At 49.4% G+C, this 22,904-nt stretch overlaps 1 protein-coding gene across 7 annotated transcripts in view; it reads right to left on the bottom strand.

The window, feature by feature from the left end:
- LOC138510254 (tight junction protein ZO-2-like) overlaps positions 1–22,904 on the bottom strand; it is a 1,104,514-nt gene that overhangs the window by 40,305 nt on the left and 1,041,305 nt on the right. For all 7 annotated transcript variants that reach the window (XM_069625778.1, XM_069625777.1, XM_069625773.1 and 4 more), the window contains 2 exons: positions 19,875–19,985; positions 4,294–4,632 (listed from right to left, as the gene is read on the bottom strand). In XM_069625778.1, the coding sequence (XP_069481879.1) occupies positions 4,294–4,632; positions 19,875–19,985 (450 nt within the window). The remainder of the gene's footprint in view (positions 1–4,293; positions 4,633–19,874; positions 19,986–22,904) is intronic.

Raw genomic sequence — 22,904 nt, 5'->3', positions numbered from 1 at the left:
GAAGGACTCCTAGGGCACGGGCTGTTTCCGTGTCTGTCTTGATGGCCTGGAGGGACTCATCCACCGTCTTTCCAAACAGGTTGTTGCCGTTGAACGGCATGTCCAACACTCTGGTCTGGACGTCCTGGCGAAAGTCCGTCGCCTTGAGCCATCCTCGTCGTCGGAGGCAAACCCCGTTGCCCAGTTGGCGAAATCCGGTATCAGCAATGTCGGTTGCCACCGTTATGGCATAATCCGACGCCACCTCTCCTTCCTGCAGAATCTGTAGGGCCTTCGCTCTCTTGTCGTCCGGTAGGAAGTCTAGCAGAGGAGCCATCTTGAACCAAAGCTCCCTGTCGTAACGGGCCACAATCGCTAAGGCATTGGCCGCCTTAATCGTTGTCGCCGCCGACGAGATGACTCGTCGTCCCATGGAGTCCAACTTCTTGCCCTCGCTGTCCGGCGGGGAAGTGGAAGTTGAAGCCGCCGCACCCGCTGCTTTCTTCTTGGCCGCTGCCGAGATGACAGAGTCTGGCTCTGAGGGGTCCGCTTGTTCGGAGGGCTTCCTGATGGGCCTGGTTCTGGATCCTCCGTCGGGTTCCGTGGTAACCTCGTCCTTATCTCAGTACATAAGGATTGGATCGCCAACAAAATGGCCGCCGAGCTATCCTGGGGCTCGGGTAATGGCTGCAACGGACAGGATGGCTGCTCCACTGGGCCCTCGTCGTCGCTATCTTCCATCACATCAGCGGGAACCGTCCCCTGGGATCGAACCTTCTCAAACCTCTCGTTGAGGCCTATGAACCTCGCGTTGAGGCCTTTCACGGCTTCCACCGGATCCTCCTCGGAGGCTGAATCCAAGCCCGTAATGGCCACCGGCCCCCCCCTCTTTTTCCGCTGGGGTCTTCACGGGGGTCTTAACGATGGTCTGGAAAGAGGATTCCCCCCCGCGGAGGCAGGGAAACTCTGGGCCCCGAGGCCGCCTCCACTGGCATAGCCTCTGCCGGCGTCGTCAGGGCCGCTGCGACAACCTCGAGAGGCCTTTGCCGGGTGGATCAAGGCCCTCACCACCTTAGGTGTGTCCTGGGCCTTCGCTTTGGGGGGAGGGTCATCGCCTCGCTCCCCCTCGGCTCCCTTCGAGATCGACCGGGGCCTCTCCAGAAGCTTACCTGGGTTCTCGGACTTCCTCTTCCCCGAACCAGAGCGCTGGCTCGTGGTTGATCGTGCCGGGGAAATCGCGCCCTGCCTGGCAGCCGAGGAGCCCGACCTTTTGGCGCTCCCGGTGCCCGCGGACTCACGGTGCTTGGCCTTCTGTTGGGCCCCCGTCGCCGGGGCGCCCTCACAGGACTTAGAAGACCGCTCAGACTTTTTCTTCGCCTTCTCACCTGCTGTGCCCTTCTCCAGCCAGGCGGCGAGGCGGGAACGACGATCTTGCTTGGTCCGTTCCGACAGGTTCTTGCAGAACGCACAGTCCTTCTCCACGTGCGTCTTGTCCTCATGAAGGCAGTAGAGACATCTCGAATGCTCGTCGTCCTTGAAAACATTTTGCAATCCGCATCCTGGGCAGCTCCTGAACAGCTTGGATCCGGGCATCGAGCTTCCCTTGTCCTGGGCCATGTCCGTTGAGGTAGGCCACAGATCTTCTGGAATCCTCCAAGAAGCGTAACTCGATGAAAATTTCACCCTTGGGGGCATAGAAGAATTCCGAAACGGGTCCCTGTTATCGGAAGTAGAAACGGTAGAGCTTGAGGCTCGATTAACCGAAAAAAGGAGAAAAATCTCCTGAAAAAGCGCGAAAACGCAGTAAAAGCTCGAGAGCTAAAACACGAGGACTCCCAACACTTGAACGTGCGGTACAAATCTGAGGATGGCTTCCAGGGGAGGGGCTTAGGCAGAGGGCAGTCATTGGCTGGGGGCAGTATGACCCAGAGATCAGTGATTGGTTACTACTAAGAAAGACAGATCAGAAACGAAAACGGATACTGATTTTTTTCTTTACTGAGGATTCCCGGCCTGACGGGGTATATTCATGAGCATGTGAATCCATGCCAGACCCCATGCTGGAGAAGAAGCGATGAATGATGGGCAGACGCGCCGCAAGGTAAGGCTGTTCCTAACAGTGTTCTTGTTCTTGCAGGAGCTGAGCGCAGAAGATAGATGTAGGCCTACTGGAGACCGATCCGAACACGGTGAGTGTCACGCTGCAGGTGCAGAAAACACAAAGCATGTTTCTCAGCCTGGGCGTGGCTTAAATAGTCTCTGGGTATCCCAGGTGTCTCTGGGCTGAACCACACCCAAAAGACTAGACTGCACATGCAGTTCTGGGAACCGAAATATGGGGGGGCATCCATCTTGTCCCCATCAATGCACTACAAGTCCAATTCCCAATGTTATCCTATGGGAGTGAGTGAGTCTGGTGCCACAAGTGCCAAGTCTGACACCAAGTGGGTCTTTGGAGGGATGGAGTGGCCCTTGAGGGCCACGTAGATGATCGTGGCCTGGCTCCAGCCTGACATCTTGGAGGGCTGGGGACATGAGGGGCAGGAATCATGACACTCAGGCCTCTTGTCATCCGGGAGGAAGTCCAGCAGAGGAGCGATCTTAAACCACAGCTCCCTGTCGTAGCGGGCCACAATCGCGAGGGCGTTGGGCGCTTTAATCGTCGTCGCCGCCGACGAGATGACCCCGTCGTACCGTGGCATCCAATTTCTTCCCTTCGCCGTCCGGCGGGGAGGTTGAAGTTGGAGCTGTCGCCCCCGCCGCTTTCTTCTTGGCCGCCGCAACGACCGAATCCAGGTTCGGCTGCGCCCTCAGGCACATGGGGCCGAATCCGGAACCCGGTTCTTCTCGTACCGGTCTCTCTCTCCACGTGCGTTTTGTCTTCGTGAAGGCAGTAGAGGCATCTAGAATGCTCGTCCTCCTTGAAGACATTCTGTAATCCGCATCCAGGGCAGTTCCTGAACAGCTTGAATCTGGGTGTCGTGCTCCCTTTTTCCTGGGCCATGTCCACGCGGGGTAGGCTTCAAAGAATCTTCTGGAATCCTCCAAGAAGTGGGACTCGACGAAACTTTGCCCTTGAGGGGCGTAGAAAATTCCGAAACGGGTCCCCGTTGATCGGAAGTAGAAACGGTGGAGCTTGAGGCTCGATTGATCGAAAAAATGAGATTAAACTCTTTGAAAAATCGCAAAACGCAGTAAAAGCTCGAGAGCAATAACATGAGGACTCCCAACACTTGTTGGTGCGGTAAAAATATGAAGATGGCTGCCAGAGGAGGGGCTTAGGTAGAGGGCAGTCATTGGCTGGGGGCAGTATGACCCAGAGACCAGTGATTGGTTACTAGTAGAAAGACAGTTCAGAAACAAAACAAACAGATTTTTTCTTTACCGAGGATTCCCAGCCTGAAGACGAATCCATGTCAGACCCCATGCTGGAGAAAAGCACTGCTCTATAAGGTGCTCCCTGAGATGGAATTAGAGCAATTTTGTGGCGCACATCACTTCTGCCGAGATCAGCATTGTTCCTTTGGTGTGGCCTCAAAATAGCAACAGCCACAGACAATGCAGCCACTTTGACAGTGCTTAGTTGCCATTGTGATTGTTAGAGCTATAGAAATGAGATCAGAGAGAGTGAGCAGATCTAGTGAATCAGCATAGCTATCTTATTTTTTACAGAAAATATTATTTCAAGATCAGAAGAGGGATTGTGGGACGGTAGGTCAAGAACTTGGCTGAAATCTGAGGGCTTGAAGCCAAGTGCAGGGCCTGCAGGGTTCGACTCGCCACTTTGATTTGAGACACTACATGTCTTTCTGCATGGATAGTGAACCATTCTGCATGGTTACAGGGCTTTCGTTTCCAGGTCCTTATGTGCCTTTGGTGTCACCTGTATTATATTTTGAACACACTTGTTTAAGTCATAGGGCTTAAAGGCATGTTTAGTACTACTTAAATCCCAAAGGTTTCAAAAGAATAAAAGTAAAAGATACTTGTTAACATGTGGATCAGGGACTGGAGGTTTATGGAAAGCAGCAGTTATACTTGCCATTAACAGTTCATGAGTATTTCACAGTGTAAACAATTTCCAAGAGTCTCGTATGGAGCAGGCACGATTCCACTTGATTGAGAATGTGCAGTAATGCATCATTCTCCACTTCATCGTTTTAAGCCAGTATTCATAGTACAAACAATAAAAACACACAAACTTGAACCTTGTTTACACTTTCAGGAGCAAGTCTGTAAAACATTATGGCTGGCAAAACAAATCACGCACTAGCCAAACCCACTGTACAAATAATTTTGTAGAGCTGTTTTTACCCTGGCATTCTGTGCTTCTTGAAGTTCCTGAATCCTTTGTGCCTTTGCTTTGTGGTCCATTTTTTCAAATATTTTAACCTTTCCTAGCACAGACTTTGGAGCAGTTCCATCACCCACAGCCACAGGTTTCTCTTCTTCCTCGTCTTCTAGTGGTGGATCTGTTTGCGGAGCAGGCTTCAGTATGGGTCGTCCACTAAGGGATGGCTTCAGAGCCACAGGCGGGGGTGCCACCTTGCTTGATCCTCCTGAAGCATCACTGCTTACAATGCTAGAGACACTTGGTTTAGACTCAGAACTTCGTACAGGCTCAAACGTCTCTTGCTTGCTCTGCAGTTTAACCTATAGGCAGGGTGACAGAGTAACATTTATTTTAATGCACTTAAGAATCATAAGCTCCACCTTCTGAACCGCCAAACGATTTGCTTACAGACCGTATTACATAATCCAAAATTTGAGTACGATACAACAGTACAGTCAACTGAGTATTTTCATTAGAGACATGTTTGAATGTGCTTGCAGCATTTACACTTTGCTGCTGTATTGCACAGCCGCATTTCCCATCTGCACGAAGAATTTACAGGCTGCAGCAAATGGAGTTATTAAAAACCTCAACTTGTGCAGCCAGTAACAATCGAAAAAAGATAGTTATGAAATATTTATGTTTGCAGTACATGCTTTGCAACCAACTAGGTCCGCCATTAAGAAAGGAGGAGATATGCCACAGGCTGTATAACTGACCACAGATAATTGAAGCAGAGTGGGTCTTTTAATAGCTTTTTACAAAATTCTACTTGCTCCATGTGTTACTTATAATAAACAGGCGTTTTTAAACAAAATATCTATGCACTCTGTGGACACCTCTCATAACTATTTTAATTGCTGAATCAAAGTATTAATTCCAGATAGGTAACTAGTTACTTACCTGTAACTCCTGTTCTCCAGCATGGATTCACATGCTCATGAATATTCCCCATCAGGCAGTCTCACGCCAGAGGCAAACATCCTGGAGCTCCGGGCAGTCTTCTGGGCCCTCAAGTACTTCCAACCTCAGGGGAAGATGGTGCGGATCTTCACGGACAACACCACCACCATGTCCTACATCCGGAAGCAGGGCGGGACGTGCTCCCCTGCTCTCTCCCTGGAAGCCCAGTCCCTGTGCCACTGGGCCATTCTTCAGGACATGTTCTCCATCCCCCTTCACCTGGCAGGGAGCAAGATTGCAGACTCGCTCAGCAGGGAGTGGCAGTCCTGCCACGAGTGGGAACTTTAACAAGCGAAGGCGTTTCAGCTCTTTAGCAGGTGGAGTTCCCCCCAGATTGCGACGGCTGCAAACTCCAAATGCTGGAAATGTATCAGCAGATACCCCCAGCTGAGGAGTCTGGGGGACGATTTCTCGTTCCCGTGGAACGGGCTCTTTCTGTACACGTTCCCTCCGATTCCGCTCCTACTACGTGTGATCAACACTCTCAGACATTGCCATTGCAGGATGATCCTAATTGCACCGGTGTGTTTGCGATAGATCAGGTACCCAGATCTTCTCAGTTGGTTCGTGATTCCGTCCTTCTGGCTGCCTCCGCTTCCCAACATTCTCTCCAGAGAAAATGGAACAATACTGCTGCACGACTGGTCTCCTGCAGCCCTGGAGTTTGGCCACAATTCCTTGCCGCTGGAGTGCAGAAAGATCCTGGGCAAGGCCAGAGCTTCTTCTACATTGTCTTGTTACAGTCACAAGTGTGGTGCAGGACTCAGAAGATTAAGCCTCTGCAGCTCCTCCCGTGCCTGCTTTGCTTGGCCAAAGCTGGACTAGCTCATGCCTCCATCAAAGTTCATTTAGCTGCCATATCCCGGTACACCTGGAGGCCAGACAATTCCTCCCTGTGGTCGCACAGGTTCATCAAGGAGTTGCTCAAAAGGCCTTCAGGACTTTCCCTACAGTGAAGGCTCTTGCCTGGGCTTGGGAGCTCAACGTGGTTTTGACTAGGCTCATGGGGCCTCCATCTGAACCAATGCATCAGGCCCCTCTGAGGTTTCTCTCGTGGAAGACTGCTTTCCTTGTGGCCATCACCTTGGCTAGGCGAGTCGGGGAGATCCAGACCTTCTCCTGCAAGCAGCCGTACATATTTGGTTGTGCACGTAAAGTGGCAGTACGACCCGAGAAGAGCCATAGAATGAAAGGAGGGAGGGTTTGCATGTGAATCCATGAAAGACCCATGCTGGAGAACAAGAGTTACAGGTAAGTAACATGTTCCTTCTCCAGCATGGGGTCTTACATGGATTCACATGCTATGAATACGATTACACAGTGTTAGGAAAGATTTCGTAATTGTGGGTAATTTTCCTTCCATGTGGCAACCCCTAAACTTTTTGCTGTTGTTTTCACCATGATCTAGACTTTGCCAGAGAAGTGTAGCCTTCTGCCGCACTCCTCTGGGCTTTCGCTCCATTCTTACGGGGAAACTGATATGCCCTTAAGACAGTCAGTACCGGGAAACGCTGTTTTCCGTAGTTTCTTTATCATGTTGCGGCTTTCGTGCAACATGACACAAGAGGGCACTGTAAGCTAAGTTACTGCTCTCTTGGGTCTCTAGCCTTCTACAGGCCCTAGATACTCTTTTTGGATTGTAACTGATCGGTGCAAGTGAATCACGGACGGGAATGGTGGCAGCGATCGTTTCTTGTGTTTTGAGCTCCTTTTGGCGTTTTAAGCGCGTTTCTCGCGCTTAGCCCAAAATGGTGGCCTGGCTCCCAAAATGGCCAGACCACGAGGCTCCTTTGTCCTGTCTGCTGACCGTCTTGCTCCCTTCACCTTCCCCAGGTCGAGCCGACCCGGGGCCTTCCTTATTTGGGCATGTACTTTCCCACGAAACACAGATGCTTTCGCGGGCTTCTACAGGCCTTGTGTGTGCCTCCAGGATGTGGGCTGGGATCTCTGGTCCCAATACACATCCTGGGTGCCAGAGAGTCTAGGGTGGTGTGAATGCCTGGGACCACAGTGGTCCGTGATAGGTCCACGTATGGTGTGAGTGTTGATGAGCGGATCTCCCATTGGGTCCCCTCCGTTTTGGCGCGAAGGGAACCGTGGATAAGAGGGGGCTGGAAACGCCACTACCATGTCGATCTCCTGAGTTCTCACGAACGAAGGAATACAGGAGCCAAGTATCCTGCAACCACGAGGCTGAACCGAGGAATCGCTGGTGACCCGCTGAAGGACTGCTCCTCTGCACTGCTGTCGCCTTGTGAAACCCTTTTTTACCTCTGATCGAACCAGAAGGCCTATACTGGTACTTCGACCCTTGGAATAGCGGGAACAGCTATTCTCGGCATCTTCACCATCTCCTGCACGTAAGCCTTCGGAAGTGTCTCTGGGCCATCCAGCAGACTGACCAGCCTACACAGGAGTCTTGCTCTGTAACCGCCGATTTGGTTGTGTTGTATTTCTAGTCCTTGTTACTCTCACACGATTCGTACACTTGGCGTACCCAGGTCTGAAGTGAGTAGTGTACATTTGGCTGAGATACACACGGCCGCTCCGTTGCCCTGCTGTGGTAACAAACTGTGCTGGTTCACTTCGTTTGGGACATCTTTAACTCAACTCTGCTGCTGCAGAATCTACACGACAACGAGACGTCCCCTGCTCTCCTGAACCTGCCTGCACTGAAACTGACGCGGAGAAGCCTGGGTCTGCTTGCATCGGGGACCGGTGAGTAGCATAGCTAGGAACTGGTCGCCCTCCTGCAGGAGCCCATAGCTTTTCCCCGCTGTGTCAAAACAGCACGCCTTTCCGTACTCGCGCTCTGCTTCTACCCACAGTGGAGGCTGCGCTTGAGTCGCAGAACTCTGTTCTTCTTCATTTGTGCACTAAACTGAACTGCCTGATTCCCTCGAAGAGACTCCCCTTTTTGCCCGTTGGCACCAGCGTGTGCAGGTACTTTTGAGCACAAGGCTCCAGTCTTCGTAGGGCTCAGACTTCCTTTTAGTTAGGTGCCTCTGAAGGCGGACTGGGACTAAGCATTATTTCGCACTGCCCGTTTTCCTTCCCTTCTAGGTGGACTACACATTTCGTGCATCTAACGCTTTAGACTCGTTTGTATTTGTATATATATTGTATTGGTTTGGTATGTGTTGGTTTACTAGAGTTGTATTGTGATTTCTCGCTACGGTCATTGTTTTAAAGGCCTTGGAATAAATGTGTATATATTTTTAATATAACACCTGTTTGGAGTAGTTTGTAAGTGTCCTTGCTTTGTGTGCTCATTGCGGGCTTTCAGTCACCCTCACCCCTCTTGAGACCTAGTCTTGACCGCCGCGATCGCTACCCTGATTGGTCTGGCTTGTCCAGAGGTTATCCTGTTCCAAGTAATTAGGTTGGCCTTCTGAACTTCTGCGCCGCCAGGACAGAGTTCAGAAATCCGTCTTAACACACAGCAGTACATAAATACAACCACAGGAGATGACAAGGCTCCACAGAAGCAATAAGACTTACCCCTGGAAGACAATCACCTCAAGAAACCTGGTTGCGAAGCACCACGTGTCCGACACAAGACTCCTCCCTGGTATCCCTGTCTCGACAGAGTAGAATCTCTTGAAGGTGGGAGTAGACCTCCATGTAGCAGCCCTGCAGATATCTAGCAGGGGAACACCAGAAAGGAACGCTGTCGTAGATGCAAATGCTCTGTGGGATGGGCAAATGATCTGCAAAAGCCTGTTGGCCAGCTGATGGAAATGCATGATGCAGACATAGAGCCATCTGGAGATGGACGCTTTAGATATGGCCTTCCCATGACTCACCGGTCCAAAGTTTCAAAATACTTCTCAGCTTTTTGTAAAGCCATTTGTGCGTGAAACATAGAATTTCAAGGCACGCGCCACATCCAGCAAATGCAATGACCTTTCAGCAGGCGTAGAAGGGTTTGTAAAGAAATCTGGCAGTACCAAAAGTTTGTTTAAATGAAAGTCTGACGGGAACTTGGGCATAAAGGAAGGATGAGTCCTTAGAACCGCTTTCGCTGTGTGGGAAGACAAATGTAGAGACTTACATGAGAGCCTTTATTTCACCAACCCTCCTGGACGAGGCGATCGCCAAGAGGAAAGCAGTTTTCCAAGAAAGAAACTTCAAGGAGGCCTGATGCATAGGTTCAAACAGCAGCCCCAGAGCTTGGAGAGATCCACATTAAGCTCCCACGCAGAAGCAGGAGCCTTCACTGGTGGAAAAGTCTTGAAGAAGCCCCTGAGAAACACTTTGCCGAGTCTATGCGACCACAGGGAGACTTTGTCCAGTGTATGGGTGTACCGGGAGATGGCAGCCAGCTGTACCTTGATTGATGCATGTGCAAGACCAGCGAGAGCAAGTAAGGAAGAAGCTGTGGTGTCGTAACGCGTCATGAAGAGATCTTTGACCAGCACCATACTATAAAACACGTCCACTTTGCTTGTAACAGGCAAGTGTAGATGGAGCCCAACCTTCGCTAGAATGTTCGTGCATTCCAATGGCAATGAGTAGTGTCCAAACAAGGACTGCTGGAGCCAGGTCGCTAGGCTCTGAGATGCTCAATTGTGGTGCAGGATGGATCCTCCTTCCCTGGAGAGCAGATTTGGGAGAGCAGGCAGTCTGAATGCTGGCGCCACCGAAAGGTGGAGGAGATCCGAGTACCAGATCTACCTGTGCCACGCTGGTGCAATGCGGATCATCTTGCAGCGGGAGAGGCTGAGTGTATTGATCACACGTAGCAGCAACAGTGTTGGTGGGAATGCGTACAGGAACCGGCCTTCCCATGGGATTGAGAAGGCGTTTCCCAGACTCCTTGCTTGAGGAAACTTTCTGGCAAACCGCCATCACTTGGTGTTGATCGCTGTAGCAAACAGATTGATCTGAGGCTGGCCCCATTAGATGAAGATCCGAGCCACCGGAGCTTGCTGGAGCTTAGACATGTGGCAGGACCGCAGCTCCCTGACGAGCGAGTCTGCGATGGTGTTTTGAACGCTTGCCAAGTGGAACAGGACTAGAAACATCCACTGAGCAATGGCTCGGCGCCACAGGCTCTGCGCCTCCCGGGAGAATATGGGAGATCTTGTCCACGCCCTGCATTATGATATAATACTTGGTGGTCGTGTTGCCTGTGAAGATCCTGACCATCTTCCCCAAAAGCTGTGACTTGAATGACTTTAGAGCCCAAAAAGTGCCAGCAGTTCCAGGACGTTGATATGCAATGCCGCCTCCTTCTGAGAACCCTAGTGCAGTTCCACTCGTGTGGGCGCCCCAACCCTACAGGCATCGATAGTGACCATTTCCTGATGCGCCAGGGTCCTGAAGGAAGTCCCTTGCGATATGTGAAGGCGAATGTACCACCACATCTGGCATTTGAGGACTATACGATCAATACATGAGCCATAGGTCTGCTTCCACCTGGCGTCCAGGAACTAGAGGTCTCATGTGCAATCGGCAATGAGGGACCAAATGGATGCAGGAAGACCTCATCCCTAACAAGGAGTTGATAGACCGGACTGTCGCCACCCCGACGGAGGATAGCCTCTGGAACATTCCTAGGATTGCATGTATCCGTTACACCGATGGGGGCGCTAGGCACGAGACTGTTGAGTCGGGCCCGAGGAACAGAGCATCTTGGGACAGCACTATGTAGGATTTGGAATAGTCTATGGAGAATCCCAGAGAGGTTAGCGTCTGGACCATCTTTGCTGTATGCTGCGCCGCCTGGACATGAGAACGAAACCCGACCAGCCAATCGTAGGGGCAGGCATACACTCCCTTCCAACGAAGGAATGCCGCCACTGTGGCCAAGGCATTTGGTGAATACCCGCTGGACTAATTTGAGGCCGAAGGGTAATGCCATGAATTGGTAATGTCTTCCTTGGACGACAAACCTCAGGAACTTCCAATGTTTTAGGTGAATGGGGATGTAGAAATATGCATCCTCCAGATATAGCGTTGCCAGGAAATCTCCCTCTTCCAGCTGGCTGAGCATGTCCTGTAACATGACCATCCTGAACTTTTGCAACTGTAGCAATTTGTTGAGACGATGTAAGTCCAGAATGGGCCTCCACCCACCTGACTTCTTGCGAACTAGAAAGTATCTCGAGTACACTCCGGAGCCTCAGAGGCACAGAGGGACAGGTTCTATTGCCCCTTTTAGCTACATGGCCTGAACTTCCTTGACGAGTTGGGCTCTGTGCTGTTCTCGTCTCATCACGGGAGGAATGAAGGGGCACTTGTCTTGGAACTCCAGAGTGTGTCGCTGCTTGATGACATTGAGCCCCAATTTGTCCGTGGAGATGTTGTTCCATATGTCGACAAACTGAGATAGCTGGCCTCCCACAGGGGTGCTAAAGGGGGGACTCGGGGACTGGGCCTGGTCAGGCTTCCTTTGGCATCTGCATCCTGGTGGTTTGCAGACAACTACGCTGGGTACTTCTGCTGTAGGCCTGGTAATGGCCTCAATACGCCTCCTGGGTAGTGGAGCGAGAGGGCTGTATGACAAATCTGAGAATGTTGTCCCTTCTCCCCTAGTGGGAGACCTGTCCCCTGGGGCCAGGGCGCTGCACCTACAGTACAATAGTAGCGCTGGGGGTGGTGCACCGAGGGAGCATCGAATGGGGAAGGAATCCCTCTGTGGGATTGGGGACGGCCATTACAGAGATCGCAGTATGGCCACGCTTCAATACACTCAACTCCTTCTCCAACCCTAAACCCTCCTTACCCTCTCTCTAGATAGAGCCAATGTGTTTTGTCGTCAAGTCAGACAACCTAGCATACATGACAGCATACATGACAAGACTGAAAGATCAGAAAGTACAAAGTATCATGCATATAGTTTTGAAACTGGTACTGTGAAGATGATTAACGGGAGTCCAAGGATCACTGTAGAGAAGAAGAGTGAGCAGTCTAGCTTCTAAACACAAGTGATTGGCCCAAAGCAGTACAAGAATCCCCACGCAGGAGTATGAAAGCTCAGCTGGCACGCAGAGGAGGGAAAGCGATCCTCTGAAGAGGAACAGCGGGAGATGTGCACAGCAGCAGATGACGGAGTCACAAGAGAAGTCATAAGCGGATGAAAGAGAGATCATGAACATGGTCCACGACGAAAGCACTACTCAGGTTGCTGCTGAGTGAATCCTCCGAGCACCCGAAGCCCTGTCGAAGTGCGAGAGAGAATGCGCAGTCGGGAAGAGTCGGAGGGCCTCTGCAGACCACGCCGGATACCCAAATACTACCGGTGCTTCGAGAGGGGACGCAGCTGCCTGGGGGCCTCCGGTACCTACAAGAAGGAGACAAACAGGTACGCAGTTTGCCCAGGAGTTGCTAGCAGATTGGGGATGCAACGCAGTGAGTCCAGAAGTTGGTAGAAGAGGGTATGGGACCCTGAAGCAAAGCAGGATGAGTTGTATAATTGGCAGGAGAGTGAACCGAGCAGATACAACGCTACAGGGAGAGTCTGGGACCTGCAACCAAATAAGAGGTCGAGAATATGAGGGCCTGGGACCCAGATTGCAAACAAAGTAAACAAGGAAGAGTTGCATGCTTGGCAGAAGAGTGAACAAAGCAAATACAATGCAACAGTGCAAGTCTGGGACCCGCCCTCATATGAGAAACCAAAGTTTAAAGTTACGAAGATTAATAGCGTATTGGACCCTGTGAGAGAAAGAGTCCATGAGAGAGCACTTGCTTGGCAGGAGGGTGAATCAAGCAGTGTAAAACATTGCGAGTCTGGGACCCGCACCCACATGAGAGGTTGGGAGTAAGAGGGTCAAGAACCCCGAATATGACAGAGTGAATCCTAGACTTGATAGCGAACTGTGCCAAGTTGGTAGGATAAACAAGCAGGAACACAAGACTCATTCCCTTGTGAATTGTCCAGTGACAAAAGGGATGAAGTGGCTCAGGAGCCCTAAAGAAATGGGCATAAAATATGAAGACGACTAGGGGAAAGGAACACAACCCTAGCATGGTGATCCAACTCTTGGTAGCGGAATGTGGCAAGCTGGTAGGATAAAGAACTGTGAACCCAAGAAACAGTTCCTTGTGTTACACCAAGTGACATAAAATAAGAAGTTTAGGGGAAAGGAGCACAACCCTAGCATTGGAATCTTGTATGTCGCAATGTTATTTTGCATCACTTTTTATTACCAGAGACACTGGGAACTTTTCTGTTGGTTGAAAACACAAAGAACACTTTTTACTTTAAAAAGAGATCATCCTTGCACAGTTGCTTTAGATTATTAGTGTTAGGGACAGAGGTAGGTTTTGAGATACAACAGTGACAGACTTTTTAATTTTGGACTTCCTGACAATTTCACTAGTTTAGGGATAAATAGGCCTTTTTCCAACTTGTGTTTTTAATGTATAAAAGTCTATAGCCAAATGTATGCCACCATTGTGTCCAAGTCTTACTTCTGCACCCTTACAGATGGCAGTAGGAAGGGCCGATCACCATCGAAGTTTGAGAAACTCTTCCTTTCTGGGAAAGAAAGGTCTGCCTCCTTTGTTGCAGCTTTTCCAGATAGCGTGCCATCTCTGTCTGTCTTGATGGTGAGAAGGGACTCAACCACTGCTTTGTCGAAAAGTTTATCCCCGTCGAAAGGCATGTCTACCAACTTGGCTTGGAAGTCGTGCCTGAAGTTTGTGGCCCTGAGCCAACCTTTGCCCATCTGCAAAACCAGAGTAAGCAATGTCAAGAGCAACCGTGATTGCATGGCCAGGTGCCACTTCTCCCTCCTGAAAGATGGCAATGGCCTCCGCTTTCTTGTCGTCTGGCAGGAAATCGAGGATGGGTCCCAACTTGTACCAGAGTTCTGTCATAGCACGCAAGGATGCCTAGGGAGGTCAGGAGGAACTGAGCAAGAGGATGATGTCTCTGACTACCTCTTCCTTGCAGCAGCCGAGACTACCGAGTCTGGCATCCAATGACCTCTGAGGCATTTAGGAGACCTATCCGGGACCCTATATTTGTTCTCCAGCTTAGGCGCAGGAAAGGGTTTCTGCATCACCCCAGACGTCATCCAGAAGCAGGACTGAGACCAGTCTTTCTGGAGGATTCACAGCGCTGGAAAATAAACCCCTCCTCCTTCTATTCCTCCAGAATCATCTTGGCTGCCCGGGAGATTATCGCCAGGAAAGATCCCACTACATCTGGTGGCTCACCGTCTGCAGGGATGTAGTCCTCAAACTCATCCATCTGTATCGTGGTTGGTGTCCTTATTAATGTGTGTTCCTGTCAGGGCCAACTCCTTTACAATAGAAGGTCGTGGAACAGGAGGTGGCTGCATGATCCCAGGCACTGGAGGTGGCGCTGGGTCGGGCTGTGATGGTAAAGGTGGACTGGCCACAGGAGCTGGGCCCGGAACCACAGGACGACCAGAAGCCACAGGCAGTAATCGCTGCAGAATCTCTGAGACCAGAGTATGGAGAGTTGACAAAATGTCCAAAGAAAATTCTCTTAGCAATGGATTTGCTAGAGCTTGAGGCGTCAAGATTGGTGCATGAGGCCAGGAGCTTGTAGGGCGAGCAGCCTGAAGAGGTTCCACAGGCCAACATCACCCTCTGTAGGGTGTTGGCTGACTTCTCCCCCCTAAGACAGGATGGAAGGAGCAGAGAAAGGGGCTGGAGACAAGACCCTAGGAGGCCTCCCATGGGATGTGGTAGGCAGCTATGGGGCCCTTTTGGGCTTTGGCAGAAAAGGGATCTGGTGGTGCCTCCCTCTCTCTGCTAGAACCTCTCAGGAAGGTGCCCAGCACAGGCGCACCTGGAGAAGGCACCTTGAGAACGCAGTTGTGACCTTAGAGATGGTGCCTGAAGTTGTCGACGAAGCTGTAGAGTTGACAAAAACTGGTACCACTGTCATGGCGGACTTTGTTATCAATGATGTCATCGATTGAGTCTTCGTCGACTGTTAGGGAGAATTCTCTGTTTAGGCTGAATTTCCTAACCTAGTGAGTCCCCCAGCAGCTTTGCTGGATTTTTGGGGTTTATTTTTTTCTCCTGCCAAGAGTGAGACTCTTTTACCCTCACTCTTGGGCATGATTTGAGTGTGTTTCTTTGAATCTAGATGTGTTTAATGGGCTATGGGGTCTTTTACTCCATAGGGCTTCATGTGTTTTTGTGATGTGTGTTACACAGCACCCTCAGTGCAGTGACAGAGGGGTGTCATAGTGACCCCCAGTATAGACTCCATACCCTGGGACTGACTACTGTCTCCCAGGGCATGTAAAGTCACCATTGACTTTACTAGTCTTAAATTCTGAACAGAACCAGTACAAACCATCATATTGTGGACGTACTGGCTGGGGCAATTCAATTGCCCCGGGGTCTGTTAGTCGAGGGGGAACGTCTCCGTCCCCCCTGATCGAGTTTTGGCTGTTGGCAGTGGATACTACTTTTTATATTCAACCGCGAATATTTCCCTATGGAATAACTATCGTTATTTAATTATTTACGGTAGCCTCGAACATACCGCCGGTTTATTTAATTAGTATTAATTCTCCGGTTGGTATTTTTTGCCAAAACTTGATTCTAAAATGGCGTTTGTGTTCCCTTCTGTGACTCCAACCCAAGACGAGCCTTTGTTCCACTTTTTGGTGGTGCCACTCTGTCTGGGGTACTTAGGAGGGGTGGAGGAAAATTTAGGCACCCTGGACTGAGTTGCCTAGGCAACTCAAGTCGCACTCCATCCTGATTGGCCCAAGTGGTGAGCCGACCGGCTGAGTGAATGGGGGTTTGCTGCATAAAAGCAGGGCTTTGGGGACTGGAACTTCAGAAGTCGCCACAGGACCTAAGAATCCGACGAGGGAGAAGCTGAGCCGACCTGCCAAGACACCACCACCAGTGGAGCCCTGCTGGACTGCCTCACCACTTTTCCCAACGACAAAGGAGATCTCCCGCCGGAGAGTCTTCTTCCTTTGACTGGTGGGGATAACCAGTTTCACCGTCTTTTCGCCTTCCCGACGTACCTCGTGGCCGCCTTGCCTGTGCCAAGCACCCTGGCAACCGGGATACCACGTTTTACCACGACCGCAAAACCAAGGTACCACCTTTAACCGGAAAACTCCACGGCTGGTTTCTTCCCTGGTAGTGCAACGACCTTCATCTTTCCTCCGAGTCGAGATCTTCTCTTCCCCTGGACGACGCAACTTGCACCCACTACCAGGAACAACTGCCACCTCTAGAGGATCCTTCCCACTTAAGGTACTGTGTCCCGCCTGGCTTCCCTTGCTACCGACTGTACGGGGTAGATTTAGCCCCCAGCTTTCGAACCTGGGTTAGTCTGGGACATCCTGGCTAAACTTTCTTAAACCTCTCTAAACTCTTTTTGAACCCTCTGCAAGACTTTCTAAGCCTAGTGTAACTGTGTGATCTTGGGCGCATTTGTGCTCTGCTCTCTCTAAGAGGGGGCCCAGCCTTTGGACTTTGGCTCACCAGTGACTTTTTGCTCTTCTGCCTTGCTAACAGTGTTCCTGAATCTTAGAGTGGTGTACCTTTCCATATTCTGTCTTTTTCCCTCCCTTTCTCACAAACCTATCAGAGTGCAATCTAGTTAAGCGCTCACCTCCGTATGAAAATAAGTGGTGTCTTACTGTGATTTATCTGATAGGAAAAAAAGGGGTGTGCATATTACAATAGTAACTGTGTTTAGAATATTTTACAATAAGAGTGCTGGAGTGTTTCAAACTGTGTGTTTTTAAATAAATAATTATATACTTTGATACCAAAGCTCTGGTCAGTGTTTGCTTGTATTGTTGTATCTGAGTGCCTATTGTGTATACTTTGCATACTGCCTAACTCTTCTTGAGGGAAGTCTGACTGCTCAGCCACAGCACCAGGTAAATCTGGGTGGTACAGACGGCTACCAAGTGGGTTTACTGCCAACACCTGTAGTCTTAAATCTTTTGCAGTGGTCCCTAAGGGAACTGCACAGGTTTCTGCCTAACATCAACGATGCTTTAGACAACGGTCTTGGGGTTGTCGCGAAGGACGCCCTCGGGGTTGAAGATGACGCTGCTGACTATGATTAATGCTGCTTCGTCGACTGGGTTGATGGTGACAGAGTGGACTATCTCCGGCCTTCCAAAAACTGGGTTGCCTTCGGGACTGTGGCCGATCCAGATGACAGACGCTGTGGTGCTCGACGACGAGGAAGTCAGAGCGTGCAACAACTTCACCTTTTTAGGTACCTTGCCCTTGGAAGCATCCTCAAAGGATCTCAACATCTTGCCAGAGGGAGACTGCTCCTTGGGCCTGCTAGCCCTGGCAGAGGCATGACTGTGCACAGACGTAGAGTCAGAGGCCTTACCTTCCTCCATCCATGACACCAGCTGCCGATGACGTTCCTTCCTCGTCTTAGTGGAGAAACACTGTCAGATGGGGCATCCAACCACACTGTGGTCCGGGTGCAGGCAGTAAATACACTTTTGGTAGCAGTCTTTGATGAAGACATTTGTCTGACCACATCTAGAATAGGCCTTGAAGAGGTTCTTCTTCTGGGCCTCCAACATGGCTTGTTTACTAGGCCAAGAACTCGGTTTGGCGCTTCCCACGACGTAGCGATCCGACGGAAGGTGGGATTGAGGCTGGCAATGGATCCTCACTGCTCACAAGTCACAACAGTGATGGATTGAAGACAAATTTGAAGAAAAAACTATCCAAAATAGCCAAAATACTCGGTAAAAGAATCGAGGAGCGGAACTCAAGGACTCCCAACACAAAAACGTGCGGTACAAATCTGAAGCTGGCCTCCACAGGGGGGGGGAGGGTCTGGGGGGGAGATAAGGAGGACGAGTGTCATTGGTTGGGGCAGTATGACCCAAAGTGACAGCAATAGGCTATACAAGCAACAATGCCGTTATTAGCTTAAAGCTACACAGCTTTATTTTACCGAGGATTCCCAGCCTGCCGACTGGGAATATTCATAGCAAGTGAATCCATATAAGATCCCATGCTGGAGAACTCTGGCACAATATAATAAGAATCTACAAAATACAGATGAAGCAAACACTTAAGTCACAGGATGCTACTCTGTGGTTCCGTCTTAGGTCTCCTTTCCCCTGCTAGAGAGTTTGCCTTACATTAAACAAAGCTTATGTGGATGTTTGCAACTAAAAAAGTTGATAGATTAGGAAAAGTCAAGTTGAAACCCGTGGAGCCAAAGCTTGTGCGGATATGGAAGAGGAATATGCTCCCTAATCTGAGTGTAGAGCACGGATCATCATTACAAGGTGAGCCACAAACCTACTAGAACACCAATAGTGATCAAGGACCATATACATGTTGACCAACCTAGCAAGACCACCTACACCAGAAGTATGAAGTCGACTTGCAACTCCACCAGTATGATCTGTGGATACCTCAACAAAAACAAAAAGGTCACAGGCTTCATGGTAGAAACCTGATCTTCCCAATACCACTGCACCTAGATTCAGGCACCTTCTGTGCAGTTCTGGAGAGGACATATCTGCCAACAGCATAAGAAGCATGGATATGCAAGCAGCAGAGGCAAATTACATTTGTTGAAGGAGAAGCCAATGGATTATAAAGGGGCCATGATGCACTGATTCACAAAACATCATCTCTTCCAAGGATTCAGACAAATGTGCAACATTTAAATTTCAATGCTTTCTTAGCACACATTTACAGGTGAGACAAACATACTTGTGGTCCTGAAGAAGAAAGCAGATGTATCCCAATTCTAATGTATATATTAAACTCTGCCTTGATATTTAACTGCCATTAACCCCATTACACATTCCTAAGGAAAAGATGGGCACTACATGCGCTTGCCTTTCTAGTAGTGCTGCATTTAAGTTCTACATCTTTTTGTCTCAACATAAAACAATTGCAAAGTCCAAAACTGAACGGCTAAGATATCTAGTCCCGTTTGGTTTTAAATGTGCTAATGTACAGCAGCAAAGAGCAAAATCTATAGGAATGCAGTTAGGTCTATTAAAAGGCCACAACAATTTAGGCGATATCCATGAAGATATTTTCACCCTTGGGGCTTCGCATTCCATCTCTCGGGCCACATGTTGACAGCAGCTAAACTGACCATAGCTCAAAACTGGAACAAGCCAGAAGCACCTTTGATGAATATGTGGTGGGTCAAGATATGGTTTATATGTGCCATGGAAAAAGTCACTACCACCCTCTGATACCTTAATTAAAAATAGGCGGACCCGGGACCCTTTCATAAGGTTTATTGATTCCAAGACTATTGTCCCGTGATTCCTAAACAATGGAGATGGTTTCCGTTATTCTAATAGGGGTGCATGATGGTCTACTGGCATTGATTTTCTGGAGGGAACAATTTGCATGAACTTCACCCCAAACATGTTGAATTAGATCTTGATGATTTAGCTTTATAAATCTCTGCCTCCAATTGCCTCTTCGTTTTGAATATGTATATAAATGAAATATTCTCTCCTTGACAGGTACTTTTTTCCTCTTGTATGCAAACCAAATAGAAAAAAAAAACACAGTTACTGTAAACCTCACACATTAAAAAGCCTCATCTTCCATAATTTCAATTATCATACTAATTTGTTTTCGTCTACTCTGCAAGCACTTAGTGCAGGCAACTTACCTTTGGTGGCTCTGGCTTAAAAGAGGGAGGAGGGCTTGGATCTCGGAGTACTTCTCTACTGCCTGCCTTTTTCATCGGAGACTTTGGTTCTGGGCTGGGTTTTCGTAAAGACTGAAACAACACATTAATGGCATAGCATATTTATAGAGTCATCAAGCGACATTTCCATTTTGACATTCAGATCAAGAGAGTGTAGCCTAAGATGTAAAACATGGTATGGCACTGGGCATATCCAAGCACATTAGATAATCAAGTGTCCACTGTTAAATGACTGATCAGGACAACATTATATCCTCAATAAGTACAGGCAAAGGTCCTCAAGCCATTTTTTTGATGAAGCTTGCATTTTTGAGAATAGAAATGACAAGCCCAACAGTAACCATGAGTCAAAAAGATACTTTTTTTCATTTATTTATTTAATTGATTTGTTATAACTTGCCTAATACCATACCGGAGTTCGGTTTCTAAGCGCGGATCCTGGATTCAAACCTTTCGAACTTCTGTTGCTCTGCGCGGTCTTGCTTCCAAGACCAGCACGTTGCCCCTGTGCTATCCTCCATTCACTTCCTATGGAAGTTAAAGCATAATGTGGCACCACAGATACAAAGAGGGCGTTGGAAAGGCATGAGTCGCTGAAAACAATGTGGTCTCAATTAAAGGTATGTAAGGAATGTATATAGTGCAAACCTAGAGCAAGCAGTGGAGCACTGCACAAACTATAAGTTAGTCATTGTAGTGACTAACATACTCCTAAGTCCATAGTACCCTTTCCACCATAATGCATGGGCGTCCCACGCTACGGATGGGAAACTGAACCATTTTCACCAGATAAATGTCTATATCCTTGAAAATGCCTGTGGCAGTGGCGTGGCCCCAGGAGCACACGTTCCCTTGACTCCACCCTCCGGCGCCACACCTTAGTCACCTTTGACACGTCAGCCGGATTAACCTGCTATACTACATATATTAATGGGGGAGGAAGGAGGGACGTATGGAGGAAAGGGTACTATGGACTAGGAGTACGTTAGTCACTACATTGAGTAACTTATAATTACTTCTATATCCCGTCGCCTTTCCTCTATAATGCATGGGCGATTACCACTGAATGATGCCCAAGGGAGATGCGATGCTTTGGATCCTAAGAAAACAGTTTCCTCAGGAATGATTGCCCGACTGCTCTGTCAGATCTTGCGCTGCTATCCGGGAAGTAATGCTTGCAGAAGGCCCATGGAGTGTCCCACTTAGCTGCTGTGCTAATGGTATGCCATGGCACATGTCTCTGAAAGGCGACAGCCATTGCTTTAGCCCTAACTGCACGAGCATGTATGTTTTCTGGGACTTCCTTCTGCTTCGATTCATAGGCCTCCTGAATGGCCGCGAGCATTCACCCAGCTATGGAGGCCTTAGAGGTTTGTTCCCCTGGCTAAGAGCCGCTGAAGGTGACGAATAAAGCCTCTGTCTTGCTAAACCCTTTGGTCCTGTCTAGACAGAATTTCAGGGCTCTTCTAACGTCCAGACAGTGCAACACTCTCTCTGCTTTGTCCTTTAGAGTTAGGAAAAAAGGTTGGCAACATGACTTCTTCATTCAAGTGGAATGAGGCGACAATCTTCGGAAGAAATGCCGGATGGGTGCGAAGCACCACCTTGTCCAGATGGAACATGGTATACGGTTCTTTGGCCATCAGGGCCTGAATTTCGCTCACTCTCCTAGCTGAGGAAAGACCAACCAGAAGGGATGTTTTGATCGTGACCAGCTTTATGTCTACCGATGCCATGGGAGCAAAGGGCCTATGCACCAGTGCCACGAGCACCACATTGAGGTCCCACACCGGATGCAGTCTTTTGGTAGGAGGATATAGCCACGTCAGCCCCGTCAGATGTCTTTTGACTACCGGGTTAGAGGAAGAGGATGGCTTGTGGTCAGAATTTTTATAAGCGCCAATGGCGGCCAGGTAGGTCTGGCATGTCTCCACCTGTACCCCTAAATGCGACAAGTGCACTGAGAAAGATTGCACCTGATCTACCGTTAATGCCAGATGGTTTATCCCTTTGTCCTTCGCCCAGAGGAAAAATGTGGTCTAATTGCTTTTATATTGCCTTCTGGTGGATTCGCTTCTTGCTTTATGAATTATTTCAGGTTGTCTTGTGACAGACGGAGATACTGCATTGTTACTTGCTCAGAAACCAGGCCGCTAGTGCTAGTTTCTCGGGAGCAGGGTGAACTACCCCCACCTCCCCCCTGCTGTGAGAGGAGCCTTCCACCGTGAATCGGTAGGTTCATTGGACCCTGCACCGCCAGCTGTAAGAGGTCTGAGAACCAGGGCCACGCCGGCCACCTCGGGGCAATTAGGATCAGGCTCATGTTGGCAGACTCTCTAAATTTGCTGAGAACATTGTGAATGAGCGGCATTGGGGGAAATGCATATGCCCTCATCCCGCTCCAAGGGAGGTGTAGGGCACCCCCAAGGGAGTCTTGCCCCTGACCCTGCCAGGATATGTACTGATGACATCGCTGGCTCTGCTCTGTGGCAAACAGGTCTGTGTGAGGTCGGCCCCATCTCCGGAAGATGTCCGCTGGGATGTGTTCCTCTAGCTGCCACTCGTAGTTATCCACCCCGAGTCTGCTTAGCTTGTCCACCTCCAGATTGGACTCTGCTGGCAGATTTATTTTTATTTATTTATTTATTTGTATTGCGCCGCTAACTCGCGAGTTTCAAGGGCGCAGAAACGTGGACACAAAGACAACAGAAATGGACGGGACAGTTCCTGGAATCAAGGATTTAGTGGGTCATGAGAGTCCAGGTCAGTTGAAGAGATATGTTTTCACTAGTTTACGAAAACGTAAGTAGTTAGATTCTTTCCTTATGTGGGCTGGCAGATTATTCCAGATGCCTGCTGTAATGACTGGGAAGGATTTTCCCAGTCCAGATCTAAGTTTGTGTGGCATCACTGCGATCCTATTTTGACCCGAGGATCTCAAGGCGCGGCTTGGAACATAAGGACGTACTTTCGATTTTAGATATCCTGGTG

Source organism: Ambystoma mexicanum, chromosome 6p, assembly GCF_040938575.1.
Source record: "Ambystoma mexicanum isolate Mex_15411 chromosome 6p, UKY_AmexF1_1, whole genome shotgun sequence".
In the NCBI taxonomy this organism is placed as follows: Eukaryota; Metazoa; Chordata; class Amphibia; order Caudata; family Ambystomatidae; genus Ambystoma; species Ambystoma mexicanum.
The sequence above is the reverse complement of the archived record's forward strand: the minus strand, read 5'-3'. Positions and strand labels throughout refer to the sequence as shown.